The sequence below is a fragment of the Montipora capricornis genome, chromosome 7, assembly GCF_036669925.1.
Source record: "Montipora capricornis isolate CH-2021 chromosome 7, ASM3666992v2, whole genome shotgun sequence".
Classification (NCBI taxonomy): Eukaryota; Metazoa; Cnidaria; class Anthozoa; order Scleractinia; family Acroporidae; genus Montipora; species Montipora capricornis.
The window spans coordinates 44,305,290-44,327,999 of record NC_090889.1 but is presented as its reverse complement, the minus strand read 5'-3'; the positions used below and the strand labels follow the sequence as shown (position 1 = coordinate 44,327,999).

The 22,710-nt window shown below is 36.6% G+C and overlaps 1 protein-coding gene across 2 annotated transcripts in view; it reads left to right on the top strand.

Moving 5' to 3' along the window:
* Positions 1-22,710, top strand: part of LOC138057271 (leucine-rich repeats and immunoglobulin-like domains protein 3) — a 56,147-nt gene that overhangs the window by 21,630 nt on the left and 11,807 nt on the right. Inside the window, exons 1-14 of one of the 2 annotated variants that reach the window (XM_068903315.1) lie at positions 2,601-2,776; positions 3,910-3,984; positions 4,681-4,746; positions 5,248-5,319; positions 7,271-7,342; positions 9,713-9,781; positions 12,837-12,908; positions 14,533-14,604; positions 17,371-17,448; positions 18,850-18,921; positions 19,648-19,719; positions 20,226-20,300; positions 20,931-21,002; positions 22,349-22,420. In XM_068903315.1, coding sequence (XP_068759416.1) covers positions 4,730-4,746; positions 5,248-5,319; positions 7,271-7,342; positions 9,713-9,781; positions 12,837-12,908; positions 14,533-14,604; positions 17,371-17,448; positions 18,850-18,921; positions 19,648-19,719; positions 20,226-20,300; positions 20,931-21,002; positions 22,349-22,420 — 815 coding nt within the window. In that variant the 5' untranslated portion in view covers positions 2,601-2,776; positions 3,910-3,984; positions 4,681-4,729. Of the gene's footprint in view, positions 1-2,600; positions 2,777-3,909; positions 3,985-4,680; positions 4,747-5,247; positions 5,320-7,270; positions 7,343-9,712; positions 9,782-12,836; positions 12,909-14,532; positions 14,605-17,370; positions 17,449-18,849; positions 18,922-19,647; positions 19,720-20,225; positions 20,301-20,930; positions 21,003-22,348; positions 22,421-22,710 lie in introns of those variants that run through there. The other variant, XM_068903316.1, reaches the window with a different exon arrangement.

Genomic DNA, 22,710 nt, shown 5'->3' with positions numbered 1-22,710 from the left:
CCATTCAGACCTACTGTAAAGCAACCCCGTTTGCGTCAGCCAGAGGAAAATCCACGGTCTCGCTGTCAGGTTTAAAATCAACAGAATACCATTGTCAGAAGAAAATACTGTAATAGTGGTTTAAGAAAACAATAATAGGTGCAGCTATCATGATGATACTTTCAAAAACAGATGGAAATTATTTCAAGTGAAAAATAAGCTCATGTACAAGTGCGAATTCTTGACTTTCTCAAAACCTTAATTTTTGTTGACCTGAAGAGTTAGAAAAATGTGACTTCTCCCAGAAATTCTAACACCTAAATTGTCAAATTACATGTATACCAATTTTGCTACTTTTTGTTTTTCTCCTTTGTCTTGTCTTGTCTTTTTTCTCCTTTGTCTTGTACACAAGACAATCAAAAACAAGAAAAACACTTTCTTTCACAAGGGACGCTCATTTACATGGCATATGGCCTCACAGGCTGACGTCATTTGATGAGCCAAAAAAAAAACAGAGAAGCTGGAGAGGAAAAACAAAACCTCCAAGCCTGACTGAAACGATTGGATTGAAATAAAACCTAAAATGTTTGGGCATATTGCCAAATTAAAGGTCACCCATGCAAGTTTCTTCCCAAAAATGGGCACCAATAAATTATTCCTGTACATGCATCTTTGTGCTAATTAACTCTGATAGATTTGTGACCACGTGTAAAATTAAAAGGATTTTAGCTACATTATTTAGGCAAATCATGCAAATAACTAATTTTCCCAAAGATAAAGGAATTAATTTACTGGTGGCCATTTTTGCATTCAGACTATCCAGTATGGCTTAACTTATAATTAAATCCACAACAGATGTACTTTCAACCAGAAAATGAAGAAAACTCAATGTGTTTGTGTACAGAAATTTGTTGAACCAATCCAAGTTGGTCAACTGATAACTAGGCTTAATGGTACTGCTTTGGAAGTGATGATGAATGTTCCCTTCAAATATTTCTGTATTGTACCTTGATCATAGTACTTTGGAACTCTCATTTGTTTGAGTGGATTCTCTTGTTTGTGATTCATCATTCAAAGATGTTTCTTGGCCTCAAGATTGTCAAAAAATAGGCCAACAAGAAGAGTATTGATGTACTGTACATTGATGTACACTACAGTTGATGTTGCTTGACAAAATTAATGATATGGGACATGACATTTATTAAGCTATTGGACCGTTGGATTCTAACTAAGCAAGTGCTACAGTACGTTGTGGGTAATTTACGTTTTTGGTGCATGTACAGAATGAAAACTTGGAAACCATGAGAAACATAATGAACTCTTGATTCTGAGAAGTAGCAGCTATGGATGGTTTTACTCGATTACTAATTCATCATTGCATGACTTTTGCAGAGTGGTTTGTATTGTGGGTGAACTTGTGAGGATGAGATTGTATATAATTATCTGTCATTTGTTGTTTAGTGTTTGATATATTGTTGTAAAAGTGCTAGCAACTTTTCTGTCAATTGATGCTTTGAGTTTTTTTAATATCTGCAAAATTAAAGTTGTTTTTGGTGCTCAAAGAGAATTTCAATATATGAACTTGATTGCTAACAACATTCTGAACAAGAAGTGAGGATAGGTATAAACAAACTCTAGCTTTCTGAATCTATTTGTAAATTCATGAGACTGAACATTTTGGAGAAATATTGTATGCCTGTAGTTACAGGTAAATTTTATTTGATAGAGTTAGCGTGAACCAATTCTGGTCATTGTTAACCCATTTGTCTCTGAAGCGACCCCATTGATGAGTAAAATCATTTGGGGTTAGACAGAGTAAAATCAGTCTGTAATCTTCATTCTCTGGACTGTAAGGGTTTAAGCATAGTCAATGCATGGAGATGGTTATAAAACTTGACAAGTTGTTTCATGTTTTTGTCTGTATTTTTGGCTTGACCATGCGCAAAACACACCTTTTCGAGAAGATAACCAACCAAATCCTTCGATTAAATTAGGGGCAACTAATGTGCAAACCCATGCAAAGTGAAAACAAAAGATTGTGCAGGGTCACGGTCAATTCAATATCAATTGCCACAACACTGTTCTCGCTTTTGGAGGTTTTAAGGTTTCATGACCAATCTCTTGATTAACTATGGTTAAAGGGAACAGGTTTTTTAGTGGACCTAGGGCACTTTCCATTTGGTAGAACTGACTGGCTAGACCAGGCATTCGGAAGGACTAACTCTACAACACCTTCAAATTAACACTCTTTGAGGATGATATACAAATGTACACTCCTCCGGAAGAATACGAGGGATTATCATGTACTTGTAAGTGTTCCTTCAATTGTTGCATTTTCTTTGCAAATTGATGGGTCTGGCCGGCCAGTTCTGACAAAAGGAAAGCTCCCCTACATAATTATGTTGTTACCCCATTTATCCCTGAAGCACCCCCCCCCCCCCGTCCCCACTGACATGTAAAATTGTTTGGCGTTACACAGTAAATCTTCAAATCTTACTCTCAGAACAGAGGGACAGAAAGGGTTTAAAATTTGAACGTTTGCCCACCATGAGAGTAGTAAAAGCTAAAGAAAAGCAAAATATTCTTGGAGTATTCATACAAGCATTGTGGAGGTTCATTCGAATTGTAGTCCTTGATACTGTACTTTAGTAAGTTGATGCTGGAAAAGTGAACACATTTGTACATGTAATCTTTTGTTACTAAGTCTTCTTTTTCTCAATTGTAGAGATTTAAGTTCGAATGAACTGACGACGTTGGACTTGCCAAAACTGTCAAGACTTTCAAACCTCCAGGAGCTGTAAGTTTTTTCAGTAAACAATGTTGTTTTGTGTATTGATCTGCGTACTTAGGAAATGGTAATCATTCATCGTAAAAGCATTGTCAGTGAGTCATAGATGCTTAGCAAACCTCCCAAGGGCATCCATAACTCCACAGTTGCATGCTGCAAGGTTAGCAGTCTTTTAAACAATTTGAAACCAAAGAAAACCCCAGAGATTATTAGTTTGTGGAAAGCATGCACATTTTGTGAACAATGGAGCTGGACATATCAACTGTTATTGGTATTGTGTATCCAGGCACAAATGGGAAATGCATAATCAGGGGTTTCAATAACTTTTGAAATGGATACCTGGGCTAATCGATGTAAACAGCAGTCACTCTCATCTTTTACAAGGTTTTGAGTGAAAATCAAGACAGAGTAGCCAGAGGTTAGAGGCAAATTTCTGACAAACAGATGGCAGTATACCGATGCTGACCAGCTTTGAATGAAACCCTTGCATAATTGACCAATCAGAGCACACATGTTGGTAGAGTTACATGTGTGTTAGAATGTATATCAAGTTATAGAGCAAACAGATGGTTCAAAGGTAGATATTACAACTACAGTGTACAGTGTACAGTACATGAACATGTAACCCAATGCATTAGCTACGTGGACTAGTTTTATGCATTTTCAGTGCATGCACTGAAAGGAAAGAAAAGTACAGTGTAACGATGTTTTATACATGGGAGTGCACTTTTTGCAAAGCATGAAAGTATTCAGTTTGGGCAGGGCACAGAGTTCTGGGTGTTGTGGTCTGGTCTGATTGAGGGCCGCAAGCTCATTAGCTTGTGGCTATTAAATGCTACATGTACTGTACCCTCATGAAATACACACTTCACTTCATACAGTGGTGTGCAAATTAAGGACTATAAAACATGCTCACTCTTTGTGAACATGCGTGATTGGGTGGACTGTTTTAAGTTACAATACATGTTACAAAGTTGTTTAATTCTTGACAAGTTTGAAGTGCAGAATCAAAGAGAAGATAAACTTAAGATAAAGTTAGGGAAGTGACAAAATGCCAAGAGTTTACATATAAAATAATATCATTACCAGTATTTATAAACCCAACTAGAACACATAATAATTATTTGTATTTTCCTTCTCAGACTCCTTCATGAAAATCAGCTTAAGGAAGCACCACCTTGGCAGGCTTTGCCTTCATCTCTGGTTCGTTTAACTTTGTAAGTAACTTAAATGTATGATTCTAAAGATTGTAGGAAGACATTTGAGAAATGAAGTTGTTTTTGTGGAATCAAACTGAACATGAACTTTGTGTTTGCTGTACTTGTGACTGTACTGTAAGAAGGATGTGGGATGCTTTCCGTTAAAAGAACATTAGTAATTCTGGCTTATAATTTTTGTCGCATCTTTCCCTCAGTTTTTCTGCTTCAGCATTTGAAGAAGCCATTATAATTGCAAAAGAACTTGTAATTTGTTTTTTGGAAACCCCTTGAAATCACTCAGAAAACTCAGGCAAATTTATAAGAACAATATTATTACTACCATGGCACGAATATAATTATAACAACTGGATGATACAAGTCATGGTACATGTACTGTCTTCTCCATTGCATTGTACTGCTTTAGTTTGGTTTTTGTTGCATTATGCTCTGAAAATCTGTTGGTACAATGTACTCTATAACTCCTGGCATGTGCCATCTTTTTCAGAAGATTTTTTGGTTGATCTCTGTCAATAATTCTCTACAGTTGGATTTAGCACTTGTGGAACCTTCAAAGAAAATGAACGGATAAATTCCGTACATTCCAATGTAAAAGCGCACTTTTAAAAAGCTTGGCATCTTGAGTGCTCACCCTTGGAAAGATGAAGGGTTGTTTATGAGTTACTGAGGTTGTTTTTTGGGCTGCTTTTGCTGTAGGCATCGCAACAAGATCTCGGTTATTCCTTCACAAAATGTGACAAAAAGAATGTCTTTGCAATATCTGTAAGTACTGATTTGAATGATCGTTATATAATCCTAATTCAAGTTGAGTGCATATACCCAGTGGGAATAATTATGATGAGGATGATAACAATAAGATGAATAATGACCCTACTATCCACTGGATCCTTTGTGCATTTGGTTTTGCTATGACTTATTTTATCTGGTGGACAGCTCTAATAATTCATTGTTTCAACAACTGGGTGCTGACTGTTGTAGGCAGCTGTAGATCACATTGCACTCGCATCTCCAGACAAACCTCTGTTATACAGATACAGCTGTACTATTAAAAAGTGGAATGATACATTTAGGAGTGAGAAAGGGAGATGGTCAAAACCACAGCATTCCCAACACTTCATAAGGAAGGAACCTCCTAATAAGGAACCTCACTGCTTGTGTAAAATGTAACAAAACCTTTGAATGTCATTATAATTATGTAATTATGCACCCTTGAAAACAAAACGAATGTAAATTAATTAATTTCATGGCTTTTGTGATTATTAGGTTCCTGAACAGCAATCGTATTTCAACCATTGAACCAAATGCCTTTGCCAACCTGACGTCTGTCCAGTCTTTGTAAGTTCAATTTCTTCAAATAAGTTATGCCTTATAAGAGCAAAGTCATACATGTAGATGTCATATTTAGCAATGAAAAGGTATTTTTTTGAAATAATTAAAGTCAAGTGAGTGTTAATGTTGAGGTTGTCAGTTACATGTAACATTCACAAAGTGGAGATTGGATGCCAGAATAATATCTAGGGGCCTGTTTCTTGAAAGTCCCGAAACTTGACGGGCCATTTTTCGGGTGTCACAATTCTCTCTGTATCCCAAGTGCTAACGGAGAGGATTTAAGTCGTCAAATCCCAAGTTTTGTTTTTGTTTTTGTTACCTTAAAAGCAAGTTAAAAGATTGGCTTTCCAAAACAAGTGGTTGGCAGTTTCACAAGTGGCTTTTCGAGCCTGAAAAGTTTTCGGGACTTTCGAGAAATGGCGCCCAGGAGGTTCTAGTGTTGCCTGGGTTTGCTCTGAGTGATGGCCGCCATGAGCCCCTTCCATGGAAGGGTAGGAGGCAGGTGTCCATCACTCTGATAAAAGTTGGTTCATGTACAATGTAAAAGGGATGGGGCAACAGGGATAGCACTCTCAGTTCAGTTCATGGATGCTATGCCATACTAGGGTTGAGTTTGTTGTTAGTTTTCTCTTTCTTTGGGTCCCTCCAGTTTTTCTTCCCTCTTCATTCCAATTCCAATTCCATCCGGATGCAGGCCTCACTTATGTCCAGGTTTGACCCTAATTAGATGCATGCCCAATTTTGACATCCAACACGAAGTGTCCCTTCAAGTCTAAGCATTTGCTACCTATTTTCAACAACAAGGTAAGAATAAAGGTTTATAGCGTTATTTTAAGCTTTGGGTAAATGCAGCAGTTAATCTTTACTCAAAGAGCAGCATTTGAGGGATATATTTTGAGACACGAGTGATGTTCAAGTTGGCAAGAAGAGCAAGGAGACACTCCGTGACGCTTATTGAAATTCGCATTCATCTAATTAGGGTCAAACCTGGACATAATCTCGCAGGCCTCCCTTAAAATCATCTCCAGGTGAGTGGGGCTTCCTGGGTAAATATTCTGTATTCCCGAATTCTGAAGTGAAGAAACTCAATTCACTGCAACAGAATTCAACACATCATGTGTGTATACAGTTTCAAAGACACACAAGGTGGTGGGATATTTAAATTTGCATTTGTTCTAATCACTCTGATCACAGATAGAAAACTGCTCCCACGAGTTTCGTATTAATCCTTGCGAATGAATGAATGAATGAAATTGTGTACTTTTGTGAAAATCAATCAAAATATCCCCTTGCAGCACATTTGCAACTTGATTTAACCGTGTGCCCAGGTTCTGGAAAACATAGTTTGTCATAATTATCAGCTTTTCTGGCATCAAGGCTCTTTCAATACATTTTACATTTTTAAATTGGTTCAAGGAATAATTACATGTAGCATTTTGTTCCTTATGATAAGGCTTTCTCTACTCAAAGATATATGACTGTACATCATGCGCATATCAGGCTTCATATTGTGTATAATACAGTATGTAAACGTGTTATTGAGATTAGAGAGCCTGACAAAAAGGCAAAAGTTTAGCTATTCAAGCTCCTTGAATCCTCTCCAAACTTGCAGAGTTTATCAAAACTTGATAAATGCACAGCTAAGATAATTAATTTATTTGAAGTAAGAATATTATTGCTTTATAACAATGACAATGTACTAGTTTTCATAACAATGACAACCTAGTTTTGACAAAACAAGGAACACAGGTCAAGTTCATTCATGTCATCAGCATGCTTAGAAAGAATTTTTTCACATGTTAAGCAAGCTAGCTTGTTTTTACTGAATTTGAAATGCATGAATTTATTTGCTCTGTTGTACTTGTGTGTCTGTTCTTTAATTGTCTCCAAAACAAATCAGTTTTTAATAATTTATTTGTAACTGACTTTGTTTTTATGTGTGGTTGTCTCTTATTAGGAAGCTTAGCAGAAATAAACTTCTGTCCATTCCAGTTGCAGCCTTGAGCCAGTTAACCTCCTTACGAAAATTGTAAGTAGCTTATGTAGAAGATTTTCTTAAGCCCAGGATGGTTTATTTAATAATATGCTTATCTCTTATTTTCATCTGCTTTTCATGATGCTCACCTGACAGGCTATAATCTTACGATTTCCTGTGTTCAAGATAAGCATCCACCCTTTACAACAGCATTACATATTTAGGTCTAAAAAGTGCCTGTTGAGTATTGTGAATTAATTCTTTTTGAGACCTTTACTTTCATGCTCAAAGAATATTAGTCTAAAACAATGTACATGTAAATGTAAGTAGAAATATTGCACATTGTCATTTAGCTTGAATGCTTGGAATCTGAGAAAAATCCAATGTATTTTAAATTAGTATTCATTAAAATACTGGGACCAATGAAAATGTAAGGTAATGGGCCATTTCCGAGTTGCTGTTTGTCTCGGTTTCGAAGTGAGTCTTGGTGCTCAACTATTGTAAGGGAAATGAGTTTGATTTGCATAAGAATACGCAACTCATTTCCATTTGAATGGTTGTGCACCAGGACTCGCTTTCAAACTGAGGCATGCAGCAACTCGGAAATGGGCCATTGAAATGGAGAAGTGATTCTCCTCTTAACTGAACAAAGTAAGCAATTGTCTAATAGACCAGGGAGCTTCAGCAGGATTCAAACCCATGTCCACTGTGATGCGGATGCAATTAATACTCTAGATACACTGTACCAACTCACAGAGCTACTTGTACATGTACATGTATGAAGCCATACAGTTGGGAGGTTAATTTTTTGGCCTCTTGTTTTCCGATGAAAGGACTCTATGAAGTATACAAAGTCATGTAATGTGTTGCAGACTGTGTTAAAGTGTGTCAACCTTGTCTTATAACATACAATGTATTCCCTTTGTTTAAAAATTACAACTCAATCTACTGAAAAGGTTGAAATAATTTTAAACTTCCAAAATATTGGTATTTTAGGCAATTTTTCACTGCCTGAACCAACATACGTGGTACAGGTACTGTAGCTGCTAGTTTGAGTTGTAATTTCAGACACAACAATATTTTGAATCAAACTTGGTTGCAAGACATGTACAGGAATTATTTTGCCTTAACTCATAATAAAAATATTACAACAATAAACCATGTGGCATCTGCTCAAAAGATTCTCAATAATTTTCTAGGGATGTTTGCACAATAATTCATCAATTTTTAAATTAATGTTTATGTTGTGGCTCAAAATTTTTTTTAAATTATAAAATTTTCAAACCATAGCCAATTCAATTTCATTTTTCTTTGTGTAATGTTCGTTATCATAATCTGAAACTGTTTTAAAAAAATTTAAACTAGGAAAAATTTTGAACCACAGCAATAATATTATTATATTACCAGTAGTTTGTGAAAACTTTGAAATCATTAAACAGCTGGCAAACTGATAATAATAAATAAAAATATATCTGAGTGTAAAAGTGGCTAACTTGATTCTCAAAATAATACTTTTTGTTATCACGGCACAAATTCTTTTCACTGGTTTTATTAAACAAAGCACTATCTACACATTTTGTAATTAGCTTTATCAAAGGTAAAAATCTTTTTGGTGTTGGTAATACTCAGGCATGAATAATGGAGGGTATTTAATTGATAAATCACCTTTGGAAATAACTAATAATTATCAGGGGAAAAAAATTCCTTTATCAGTCAGTTATTCGTGAGTGTTGATTTTCAATGATCAGAACTTTTTCATTGGAGCAAAACTGGTTCTCTCTTTAAAAGATTGTTTCCTTCTGGATACTTGTAAGTGCTAGTCGAGAGCAAAAAAATAATACAGTTTTCATTTTTTCTTTACCAATGAAATTAATGTTCTTCATTCTGCTCTTTTTTGAATAATTATTAACTTTATAGGTTTAAAGTAGTCTGAAAAATGTCATTCGTCTTCTTGCCCGAACCCACTGGGAAGAGGCACCACACTGGAAAGGATTGCAACTCCCAATAATCATGGGCTTTTCAGTTGCAAATAAATTAATACATAATTTACAACAAAACAATAAGAATAAAATTATGATAAAAATGATGTAAAAATTATTAGCCAATCAGATTGCAAGATTACAAGCAATATACCTTATTGCAGTTATGTGCTTAGTTACCTGGCCATTAAATGAAAGTGTGGCTGGAGTTGACCTTGTGATGATAGAGATTCCCTGCTTTTCTTATGTTAATGATGATGTTCTCATGCTAATTTAGTGGGAATTTACATAAGAAAAGTAGTGAGGATTCTATCTAAACAAGGTCAACTCCAGCCTCACTTTCATTCATAGGCCAGGTAACTATAAGCACATGACTGTAAAATGGTCGACTATTGCGCTAAAAAAATAATGTGTTAAATGTTTTTATTCTCTTTACTTTATTCAGAGATCTAACAAAAAATTTGATCAGGGCTGTGGATGTTCCCTTGAAGAGTCTCAAGACTGTTGCTGTATTGTAAGTTCTTCATTTACCTTCTTCTTTTGTGAAACTGACACTTAAATTTCAGGAGCGTACTTATAATTATCGCTGTATTTTTGCGTGTATTTTTTTAGGCCGAAATACATGTAGATTTCAATAACATTACTAAATTACTCTTTTAGCTCACATGTGTAATATTCTCGACAACCAAACAAGAATGCATGCAATGACATACACATGATGTCCGACCATGCATATTAAATACTTTGGTGATTATTTTGTTGACAACATTATGTGTTTTCTTAATTTTAATCCATGCCTGTTACCATCCTTAATCTTGCATGACAAAATACCTTCCATGCTTACTACCAATATTATTTTAGTTCATGGTAATGAAACTACAGCATCTTTTTTGGTTTCCACAATGAATGTGATGAGGAGATAGTTTTATTTTCCTTTCTAGTCTACAGCTTTAATAGCCTGACACTGCCTTATCAAGAAAAGAATAATGATCATTAAATTCGTAACCTCGGTTAATGCATTTCTCGTGCTCTGATTGGTTTACTCAATCTCGGTTATCAGCTCATATACCTTGTTTGCCCTTATGATTGTAGTAAGCGTTGCTAAGCTAATTAAAAATTACATGTATTTGCCGGAAAGCAAAATTTCTCTCTGAATAAAGCACAAAAAAAAAAAACCTTTTGTGGAAAGTTTTGATCAATTCTGATGTTTAGAAGTATGTGAAAAGGTAAGAAATAATTTTGTGATGAACCTGCATCTGTCTGACCACCAGGTATTGCACAATATCGTATCTTTATCAAGTTTGCTCAGATTTTCTCGCTTTTTTCGCTCGTATTTCGTACTTCCAAACATTTGAAGTTTAAGGAATTGAATTTAATAAAACAAGTATTATTCCTTTAGCGCTTCTTGGATGTAAGACTGGTTATAGCCAATGAGGCGTGTAGTGCCGAGCTGGCTATTTACCATCTCATATCCAACACGTGCTCATGAAATAATTGTTGATTATGTTGTGTTTCAAATTTTTTCTGGGTTCGAAAATTTTCAAACCAGTTCAGTTTTAATTTCTCCTTCACTTATATTCATTATCTTAACCTGAAACAAAGGAAAATGAAAATTGAACTGGTTTAAATTTAATTGAATGAGGAAAAAATGTGAACCATGACAATGATTATTATATTGGCTAATAAATTTGACCAAACTTGGTTAAAAACTTGTAAAGTCACAGATATGTGACATAAAGAAACCAAGAGCAAAACAATAAACAACAAAAGGTAAAAATTATAAGCTATAGATTTTTATATGAGGTTCCTTGATGAGAATTTTGAATCTCCTCTGTTTCGATACTTTTAAATCACCAGAAATGTTCTGGTTTCGACTTGAACAAAAACTTCTGAAATCTTGGTGGTCTTATGCACCTAGGTGAACCCAAAATTCCAGAAATCTGCATTGATGTAAAGATTAGAGCTGTTACCAAAATTGGAATGGAAATCCTCTTGTTGGGATTAAATAAATCCTCTTTGTGAACTATGGACTTGTGGTCTCTAAAATGCTTGCTTTTGAATCAAAACAACTTTTATAGGATTCCAAAACAAATCTATGTCTGACTATTCTTACGGTACAGTATTCATTAATCGGTTCTTCTCAGTAACAAAAACAGTGAAAGAACCCCCACCCACAGCAGTGTGTTCTTGAGACAAACCTTATGCTTTGCTCTCAGCATTTAAACCTTTTACTCTTATTGGTCACTTACAGATTTTACTCTGCCTACGGGAGGTGATTTTACTCATCAATGGGGGTCCCCTCAGGCCTTAAAGGGTTAATAACATCTAGTATGTTCACTCAATAATTACATCCCCATTTGCCCTTTTACTCCCAGTGTCCACTGATAGATTTTACTCTGTCTAATGCCAGATGAATTTACTCCTCAATGGGGGTACCCTGGGGCCTTAACCTATTGACACCTCAAACACCCAGGGACACCCCCAGGTGATGAGTAAAATCTGTTAAGTCTCACTCCCGGGGAACAATGGGTCAATGAATTAAGGGATTTTTTTGGAGGGGTGGGGTGGGATGAGGCAGTCTGTGTTAGAAAGGGGGACTTGTGGCATTTCATAATGATCAGAAATTTGAAAAGAGAGGTTTCAATAAAACTTGAAGTTGGTGGCAGCTGGTTTGAGTGTAGTGACCAACTGTATCAACAAGGGGTCTGATGGCCCATTTCTCTAGGGAAATTGGAGTCCGATGGCATGCCATTTTTAAAAGAATGCTGCCAGAGACCACATTTTAAAAGCAAAATTGATGATTACTGGTCCATGTATGTTGTGACAACTTCATGTTGTCATTGTCAAAATGGGTTTAAACTTAGGTTTGAAAGAATCTCTCTTCATTTTTTCTGTCAGTTTTGGGGGAAGAATATGTGACTTCTCTGAGTGAAGTAGCCGAGGCTTTTTTTTTTTGGCTGTCAGTGCTTTTTGAAACCACTGAGAAGCAACGTTTTTGTGTGATAGGGATTAGCCAATTTGACGGTTAAATTACCTTTTGATTTTACTCTTTTTATCTTCACTGGCTCCTTTAAGAGTCAAAAACATGGCAGAAGATGGCTCCAATGCCTGGCCAACAAATAGCTGTGAGGCTACCATTATCCCTAAATTTAACAGACTTTGCTGCAAGCTTTTGTTCTGCTTGTGGTTTTGTTCTGTTGATTAAGTCACTCTTAAGAGGGAAAGGGTTAATCACTCACTGGACTCAATATTACTTTGTTCAGATATTCTTTATGATTTCATGATTATACATGTATTTATTCTTTATGAAGTTTTATAAAGTTTTCTCATAACGATTGTATTTAAATGGTTGAACATAATTCAGTCTCTGACTGCCATGCATAATTTATGTCTACTGCAGGGCTTGAAATTGCGACCAATACCTTTGTGACTAAAATATCTGGAGAAGTCGCAAATTTGTTTTCACCATTGCTCTTTCAAAACAAGAGGGTTAGCAGTTGCCACATTGCTGCCACTTTTGCTAAAATAAATAAAGAAATGACAAAATTATTATCTCTTTATTGTTGCAGAAAACTTTCCAAGAATAAAATCAGCTCTATTTCACGTTCTTCCTTTTGGCAGATGAGCAATTTGAAAGAACTGTAAGTGCATTATAGTAGTAATTTATTCTCTTTTAAGAGAATCTTGATTATTGTCCTTTGGTATAAGTTGGGGTCTGTGGCCAGAATCTCTTGAATGGTGCATAGGTATGAATACAAAACATCTGAAGCTTTCAAACTTAGGGTGGGTTTCCTTACAGAATTTCACTTGATAAGTGGCAAAATAGAAACTGGAAAACAAAACCACCACCAGATGAAAACCAAACGATAATAATTATTGTCATAAACTTCAAAGATAAATGGAGAGGAGAAGTTAACCTACATGTACAGCTGAAATATTACTAGATCCTTAAGCAACTCTCCTTCATATGGTGCGAGTCTTTTGCCTGGTGAATGAAATAAATTTCACACTTCAGGGCTTGAAATTGCAACCAATACAGTTCCACTTGCGACTAAAATATGCGGAGAAGTAGTAAATTTGCGACTAGTTTTCACCTTCGTTCTTTCAAAATAATACGGTTAGCATTTGCCACTTTTGCTAAATAAATAAGGAATGAAAGTATTCTTTCTTGCCATGAATTTCCTTTCAATCTGACGATATGGGGCACAATTTAGCTGCAATCCATTTTATGTGCACAATCGTTCGCTATTTTCAGCGGTTTCTTTATACACAAATATTGTTTTTGTTTAACCACTGGCAATGCAATTTCTTGCCCAACTGCTTTACAACTAAATTTTTGGATGTAGTCACAAAATTGTCACTTTTTTTTTTAATTTTTGAGCCCTGCACCTAATCTGGCTTGAGAATCAGTTTCCCCCAGAGGAAAACAAACTGTGTGACAGAGGTTTCCTTGACTTCCCGCACTCTTGTAAGAATGAAAGGAAACCTCTGAATGGATGTCATCCAGAACTTTTCACAAATAATTTAACTCTTAACTGGTTTCAAACCTGCTATAGCCAGGTTAAATTTAAGCGCCTGAAGAATGGAGGTGATGTTGCATGATGTCTCTTTGCATAATGCCTGAGATGCATGCAGAAAAGTCCTTTCCTTCTTAGGAGAGAGGAAGTCAAGGAAACCTTTGCTAAGTAGGGTAATTTCCATGCAAATAATTGTATTTTTCCCCAGAAATCTATGATGTTATTTAAAACAGAGAGCAATCATTGAGGGATGAGATTTCTTAAGAATTTCAAAACCACCCTTAGGATTCCTCACAACTCTTCCAAATGTTAGATAGGGCCCTTAAAGGGGTTTCCCACTGAGGAGAAGAAGCTATAAGTTGCCTTCTCAGGAGGGGTTAAATGACACAGAAAAGTTGCCAGGTATATTATTCCTAATTAAACGTAGATGGATATTAACATCTGATGGAGGTGAGCAATCCATTTAATCATGCATAGACCTCTTTCATAGTGGCAGCTAAATCAATTATTCTTCTGTTTTAATGCTAATAAGCCTTTCCTGTCTTGAACATTTGTTTCAAAATGAGGGCAGTAGGTCTTTTCTAATTAATGTGCCAGTCACCATTCATGAAAATGGTCTATGTCAAGTTACTAACAGAATAAGGGGATCAAAAGCTATGACACTAGTTTTAGGGTATTAGGAAATGAACTGCTTGCTTTTTCACTTGTTTTTGTTGTTTCTCCTTCTAACTTGTTTCTTTGTCTCCAGGAACCTTGATAGCAACAATTTAACGTCAGTGTCCACAGTGTGGTTCTTTGGGGTTTCAAATCTTCAAAAGCTGTAAGTTTCTTAGTGATCATGTTCCAAAATTTTAACGTAAGTTGGAAAGGTTATCGCAGTTAGTTGAGCACCTTAAAGTAGCTGCAAAGGAAGCCTGAAAAAGTCCACGCTTGAATGGGATTTGAACCCATAATATTGCAATTACAGTACACTGCACTCACTCTACCAATTGAGCTATCAAGCCGGTTGAGAACTGGTCGTTTGTGAATTCAAGTTTTACAAGAAGGTTTTTAAGGAGGCGGTATGGTCCAGTGGTGAAGGTGTTGGTTTTGCATGCAGTTGTCCTGGGTTCAAATCCCATTCTAACTTCTGGTTTGGATTTGTTTCCGGTTGTCCCAGATTCAACTCTACCTCGCTTTGTAAATAGCCAACTGGTTGCCTCCTGCCAGTTGGGGTTCTTAATCTTTCTGTTAAGTTTGAATAATATTGTTTCTTTCAGATTATTAAGAGTGGGGTGCCTGTAAACTAGCTTGATAACAAAGTGCACTTCCACTGTAAAGAAAAGCATTACATTTACATTCCGTACGAGGTGTACTCAATCATTATTGTTACAGTAATTTATATTCTAAGAAATGAGTTTGATCATGTTCCATTGAGCCATTAATGTTTACATAACTACATGTAAATGGAACAGTAATTCCTACAGTGTACAATAATATTAATGTTCCTAATTTTCAAAGATTAAGTTTCTAAACAATTAGCCAGTCCAGCGAGGTTGTTCCTCTGTTAGGAGAGGTTGGAAATTTGATGAAGATGATGTTGATGATCAACAACTTCATTGATGTGTCAACTGTATTTAGTGGTGGGACACTAATAATATTGAGGAGACTGTACCGAAATCAAATAGAATGAAATCAGTCCATATCAATGAGAGGTTGGTTTTTGGGGAAAGGGGAAAACCTGAGCGCCCAGAGAAAAACCTCTCAGAGCAGATTAGGGAACCTACAAACTCAACCCACATATGGTGTTGAATCTGGGAATCGAACCTTTTTTTTTTTTGTATTTTATTTATTTTTATTGTTTACGTTTAGTAATAACAGAACAAATGACTACATTAGGACAACACTAAGCTATAACACACACACGCACAAACTACATTTAGGCTACCTAAGCTGATAACAACAAACTGAGAATATTAAGTTAACACGTTTCGACGAGGCCGCGAGGGTTGTGAACACCTCCGCAATACGTTATTGCCCTTGTCTACAATACTTGCCCCACTTTTGAAGATAAAAAGCCAAACTCTTTCCACTTTTTGAAATAGCAGTCTCCAACTCATAAACAGCCTTAATTCTGGAAGTACATACTCGGAGAGATGGTACGAAAGCGTTGATTCTACAATAATATACGTACTGCTTAGCAATAAGCAGGACGTGATTAAAAAACAAGAAATCGTCTTTGCGCTCCCAACTACCAAAAATCAAATCTGGGTCATACTGGTGGAAGGCGAGTGCTCTCACCACTGCGCCATCCCAGCTCCTTTCAATGTCACTGCATATCACTGATTTCTCTCAAAAACACAAAAACACAAAAAATGTAAATGCTTTGTTTATAGTGGAAGTGCACTTAGCTATCAAGCTACAAAGTTTACAGGCACCCCACTTTTTAATAATCTGAAAGAAACAACTCAAACTTGACAGAAACATGATTAAGAATCCCAACTGGCAGGAGGCAACCAGTTGCCTAATTACAAAGCGTGGTGGAGTTGAATCCAGGACAACTGGAAACAAATCCAAACCAGAAGATAGAATGAGATTTGAACCCGAGGCAACTGCATGCAAACCCAGCAACCCAACCACAGGGCCATACCACCTCCTAAAGTTGAATGAATGATATCAAACTCAGATCAATGGGTGAAGAGGAAACACACTCATCCACTACACTACCGAGACAAACCACAGCATTAAAGGGAAAAACATCAAAGAATTATGCGGGTAGCATTCAAGCCTGTCATAATCAAATTTTAAGGGATTAGTTAATTTTCATTGTCTGCATTTGCTAATGATATTAAGTACACAGTGCAAATGGTACCAAAACAAAGTTATAACAGTCTTGCCACATTTGCTTTCATAGGCCAATTTTTTTTGTGAAACCAACATTGAAAACTATGAATCAACTGCGAATCATTGCTGTTGAACCACAACAGCAAATCTTATTTTTAAAATTTTGTGAATGGGAAGTGAAAGAAATTTTAAATGGATCAGATAAATTAGTTCATTATATGGAGAGCAATTCTCACACCAAATGGAGCACTCTGGTTCGAAGTTTACAGTACAGTATGGACCATTACCATGGAAATGGTCCATTTCCTCATTATTTTTTTCTCTCTCTTGAGAAATTTAAGTTGAGTGAAACAAAAAGTTTTTAAAAAAGGCGGAATTTAATTTTTCGTCATAACAGTACAATAATAATTATAGCAAGAGGAATTAAGTTTTACATGTCAAAGGTTACTGTTCAAAGTTTGCTGATGGAAGACGACGATACCCGAAGATTCACCAAGCGGAGAAAAGTGCAATCACTCAAGGAAACAATGCCGTAATATTTAATAAACAACTTACTAACCTCACTTGTTTGGGACCATACTGCTGATTGTTGGCCCTCAGTCGTTTTTGTACGGACTACGACGTTGGGCCAATATTCCCCAGTTACCGCCCTTGCACTAGGTTAGTAAGAGGTTAATATTTTTGTAATACGAGGCATGTCAAGAAAAATATTGTCATCTGTTAACTTGACTTTGAGTGGTGTATTGCTTAATTTCACTTGCAGAAGTTTGAATAGCAATCGCATCCGTGCAATTGAAACAAGCAAAGGAGATTGGAGATCAGTACTTCTTCTTAGAGAGCTGTGAGTCTCATTCAATATTGATGTGTTTCTTTTAGTTTTGTCATCTTTTTTCATGGTAAATAAATGATGCTTCCTTGTGGCTGTGACTCCTACAGTACCGATCAAAAGAAAGTTACCACCCTCTTGCGAGAAGAGAGTCTCATGGGATGAGTGTCTTGTCTGTGTCATGTTCACAAAGAAGCTTGCACTCCAAAACGGAGCACGTAACTCTAAAAGTGTAATGGGAAATGCGGTTGGCGGCAGTGTATTATTGTGAAACAAGAGTCTCGTGAGAAACGAGACGAGACTGGTAACTTACTTTTGAGCGGTACTGTACAATGTATTTCACAAATATTACACATGCCCAGTCAGATTCATACACACTGTTAGTTTTACCAGTTATAAATATTACATGCCAAGTTTAGTGCATGATTGGCTGCTGTTGATTATTGGATCCCAAACATTTTTTTTTATTTAGATGCAAAGCTTGAGAGTAATGTTTGACATTTGATGTTTTTATTGGAATTCTGTACTTCACCTATTTATTTAGATAATATACCTACTTAATGATGCCATAATTTGCTTATCATTTCATACGTAATAAAGCAAGGTTGACTCCCACATCTCCCAATCTCAAGGTTTTAATTCCTATTGGTTCAAAAAACACTTAAGGCCAGGGCCAGAAGTAAAAGCAATTAGATGCATGCCTAATTTTAGCATCTGACAGGAAGTGTCCCGTTGAGTCCAAGCATTTTGCTACCTTTTTTCCAACAATAGAGTAAAAGTAAGAGTTTCATCTCTCAGCCGTCAACCTGGGTAAATGGAAATGTATTTTCACAGCCTATACTTCTTTATTTAATAGCAGTTGCTTTTTAATAATAATAATAATTATTATTATTACACATAACATGAGAATTTTATTCCATAAAGCTCATTTGTACAAATCTATACGCTTTATTTTCACATGTGAAAAAGACCTATACAGCCAATCAGAATGGCGTACAGCTATTTCACATGTGAAAGTATAACCAATCAGCGATAGCGTAAAGGCGTTTCCATGCCAATCACTCGTGCATCTCGTGCAAATCGTGCAAATCGTGCAAATCGTACTTTGTTATTGAATTAAATTAAATTTGCATTTGGTTCTATTGTTAGTGAGTTTTTGTTTCTAATTCGCGTTCAGAAAACTATTTTAATGAAAATTCTCATGTTATGTGTAATAAAGAGTTTACGACATAGAAAGTGCTTTGTACGGGGTTTTATTCACTCGTTGTTTGTGTCAAAAACCCTCACTCGCTCGTTCCTCGCTCGTTCGGGTTTTTGACACAAACAACTCGTGCATAAAACCCCGTACGCCGCACTTTCTATGAAGTAAACTATTTTTATTATTGGATTTGACCTTAATTTTTTTTTTTTTCACAGCTATCTTGCCAAGAATGAACTTTCGTACATTGATGCAACTTCATTTGCTCATCTTTCCAATTTAAGAAGATTGTAAGTTCCACAGGAATAATTTTGCCAGTTTCAGTAGTAAATTAACAGCCATTTCCAAGTTTAATTTTTGTCAAAGCGAGTGCAATATAGTATGGCATTTTTTTCGGCAGTTGTGAAACACAGGTTATGAGTCACAGGTCAGTTTACATGTCACCGTGCTACAGATTAACTAACAACACCAAAAGTGCCTCCAAGCCCTAATCACTCTCGATACGAAAATGTCAGGTCTAGGGGAAACTATTGGCTTACTTGCATATGAAAGGAGCAGGGATGCTCGTCGTCTCACTTTAGGGGTGTAAATTTCGGATTTTGGTCTCACCTAGGGTGTTCTGGTCAAAATGTCATCGAGTCTCTCTCCTCGATTTTTTCCAGGGGAGGAGGCGGGTAGTACGCGAAGAAATATAAAAATACATATTTAAATAATTATGGTCTCTTCTAGGGGTCAAAAGAAGCCTGGGTGACGCCCATATTGGTCTTCTTTAAGGGTTTAATTCAAAATTTCCAACAAGCATCCCTGCCCTTCATATCCAAAGCTGCCCACCCCAGGGTGGGTGGATTATGCACGCGTGCAGCTGAAAACCGTTTTGAGCCACCTTATTTTTGAGCCCCCAGTTCTCAGTGAATACAAGATCACTGAAGGCGAATCTGGTTTGTGATCAAAGTGGGATTTTGTGAAAGTCGACGCCCATCTTGATGGCTTCTTTTTGCCTTTTTTTTTTGTTGCAGAGGTTTGGGAAGTAATAGCATTTATCATCTTGCCAACGGAGCATTTTCGGACTTACATTCATTACAAATGCTGTAAGTATCGTTTATGTCTGTGTATTGTGTAACGAATTTATACAGTCAAACTCTTTGAAACCAAAAAAACATACTACTCCAAGCAGGCTCTCATGTTTTGCATTGCAGTGTTTGCCACATACACATACTATATGTATGTACTTTCCATCCTGCTCTGCAAGAGAAGAGAGGCTTTGGGTGCAAAGTAAAGTGCGTTAACCTTCTCTAGGATCCATAGCAGGCATTTACGTGCAGGGAATATTCAAAATTCTCAAGATTCAAGAAAAACGATTAGATTTGGGAACGAGAATGGACCACCCCTCGTTTTGTCTTGCTTCAGTTTTTGTGTGGCTTAAACATCGGAAGCCACAGAAACGCCAGCTTGCAATGCAGGCTAACCCTTCTCAGACAGGACTTTTCTTGTTCATTTTTTCCCTTTCAATATAAGGCAACGTCAGAGGGAAGATTCAGTGTATTAGAACTACTCATCTCTAATGAAGTTCTCTCTTCCTTTTTGTAATCTTTAGGGACCTGAGTAATAATGCTCTTTCATCAACGTTAGAGAGTGAAGTGTTTGCTAAACTAGAGGAATTGGAATTGTTGTGAGTACCTTAGATTTTTTGGTGTTTCGACGCTTCACTTTGTGTACCAACTGTGGGTGGATTGTGGTGATTCTGGTAGCATTAATACAAGTATCCTTGGATTATCCTTCGTTTGAGTGTAGTAAAACTAAAGCCAAAGCGGGTAAAGAGCTATTATATAATAACCCGAATTATTCTCGCATTTTGATTGGTTCTTACCTATGATCTTGTAGCGGACAGACGCACGATTGACGTCACCATCAGCTTTTATGTGAACAAAGTTTAATTTGTTATTATATAAAACAAATAGATCCCATGTTGCTGTGCGTCTGTTCAGTAATAGATCACAGAAGACGTCAAAATGTGGTAAGAACATCAGTGACACACTCGGCTATCGCCTCGTGTGCCACTTTTTTGTTCTTACCACATTTGACACCATCTGTGATCTGTTAATGAACAGACCCACGGCAATATGGAATCTATTTGTTAATTTTATAAGAGAGAATTGTTTAAATTGTCAACCTGAGTCCAGGGATCACTTCTGAATTTCGACTACAACCCACATCTCAAACATATACATTTATTTCGCTCACCTTCTACTTCTGCTAAAAGGTGTCAAAACTTAAGTGGATAAGTGTTTTCACTCAACAGGAGGTTAGATGGAAATCGAATCACCTGGATAGCCGCTAATACATTCACTGGTCTTACAGCTGTTAAGGGCTTGTAAGTACACCAACGGTTTACGGTCGTCTCGCCACCAGTCAAGTCGCCAGCAAAAATTGATTTCGCTCTCGCCAAGTCGCCACCAAGGGCCAGGTTGATGACTGTTCTGATTTATTCAGTTCTATTTATGCTGCGTGGAGTGTGGCACTTTTGCTAATGTGAAGGAGTTCTAAACTACAAGCAAGCGAACGAATGATACTATCGATGAAAGTGCTTCGTGTTCACTGAAGATAACGTGATCTTTTCCATTGTAAACAGACTACTGAACGGCAGGTACAAAACACAGGCCACAGGTTACAAGTCACAGGTCATTGATTTACCAGTACAGAAACAACCCTTTAACTGTTTACTAGTGCTAACGTTAGACCTAACAAAGTTTGTCGAGGCCTAATTCGTGCTAAGGTTAGCTTTAATGAATGTTTAGGATTGTTTTGGTGTTGGTAAAACAATGGCCTCTGTCTTTTGACCTGTGACCTGTTTTTTGTACCTTCCGCGCTGTTTGCTATAGTTTCTGTCGTTTATGTGAGGTGGTGTTCGAATTGCTTAGTATTTGCTTGGTAGCGAGATAACTCAGTCTTTTTGGTGGCGACTTAACTAATGGCGAGATGACATTCCAATTAAGAGACGTCACGAAAAGGAGGCAGGGATGGTTCGCAATTGGGATTTTCGAACTGTCCATCGTAACATTTTTTTCGAAGTTTATCTCTGTCGTTTGTAACATTTTTTTTCCACGAAGCTTTGAGTTGTGCTGTTTAAGAGTAATGTCTGCGTTAACATTAAGTTGCGGATCTAGTAGGAGCTAGTGATTGCTAAAACTATACACAAAATCAGCTTGGGGCCATAACGAGAGGTGATGTCCCGCACTGGACATCTTTAATGTCTTATCAAAATTACACCAAGAAGCTGCATATGGGATAGTGCTGTCATAATGCCAAAAGGAGACATGATTTTATACAACTGGCAAATAAAAGAAACGTATGTCTTAAGGTATCCCAAGTAATTAGGGAGTTTAAGAAACCACGACCGCTACGGGGACGAAAACGTCACTTCAAAATATACGTTTGAGCTATTCTAAGTATTTCAGGATTATTCAATCTTGTTTATATTATACAATACGTGCGAAGTGTCCTATAACTGGAGTGGTACGGACGGATTTGAAAGATTCACTGAAAGATATGAAAGAGAGACTGAAAGATTCACTGTAGTTTGCCCACGTTGTCGTCAAAACCTCAAATTTGGTAATTTCATGTAGTAGTTTTGACGAGTATTGGAGAGAAATGTTCGTTTCTTAAACTCCCTATTATCGAGGTTCGACTGTGTGATTTACTGTGGTTTCATTCCTTTAGGAATCTCTCTGCAAATATCATCTCATCTATTGACAAAGATGCATTCTTGGAAATGAGAAACCTTCAATATCTGTGAGTGGGACAATACAATACTTTATTCCAACGCGAACACATAGGTTTTTAAAACCTAGTTAAAATGTGGACGTGTACAATATAAAAATTAAAGAGGAATAAAATGATAATTTAACTTGCCCACCCCTTAAACGTATATCAGTTGTAATACTATCCCTACTACATTCCCTCTCCACCAGTCCATTCCCATCCTTATTTTGAAAAAAAAAACGTTTTATTCCTGTTTAAAAAATGAAATAATTTAATAACAGCTTTAAAACAATGTTTCTTTAAAAAATCGTCTTAACGGA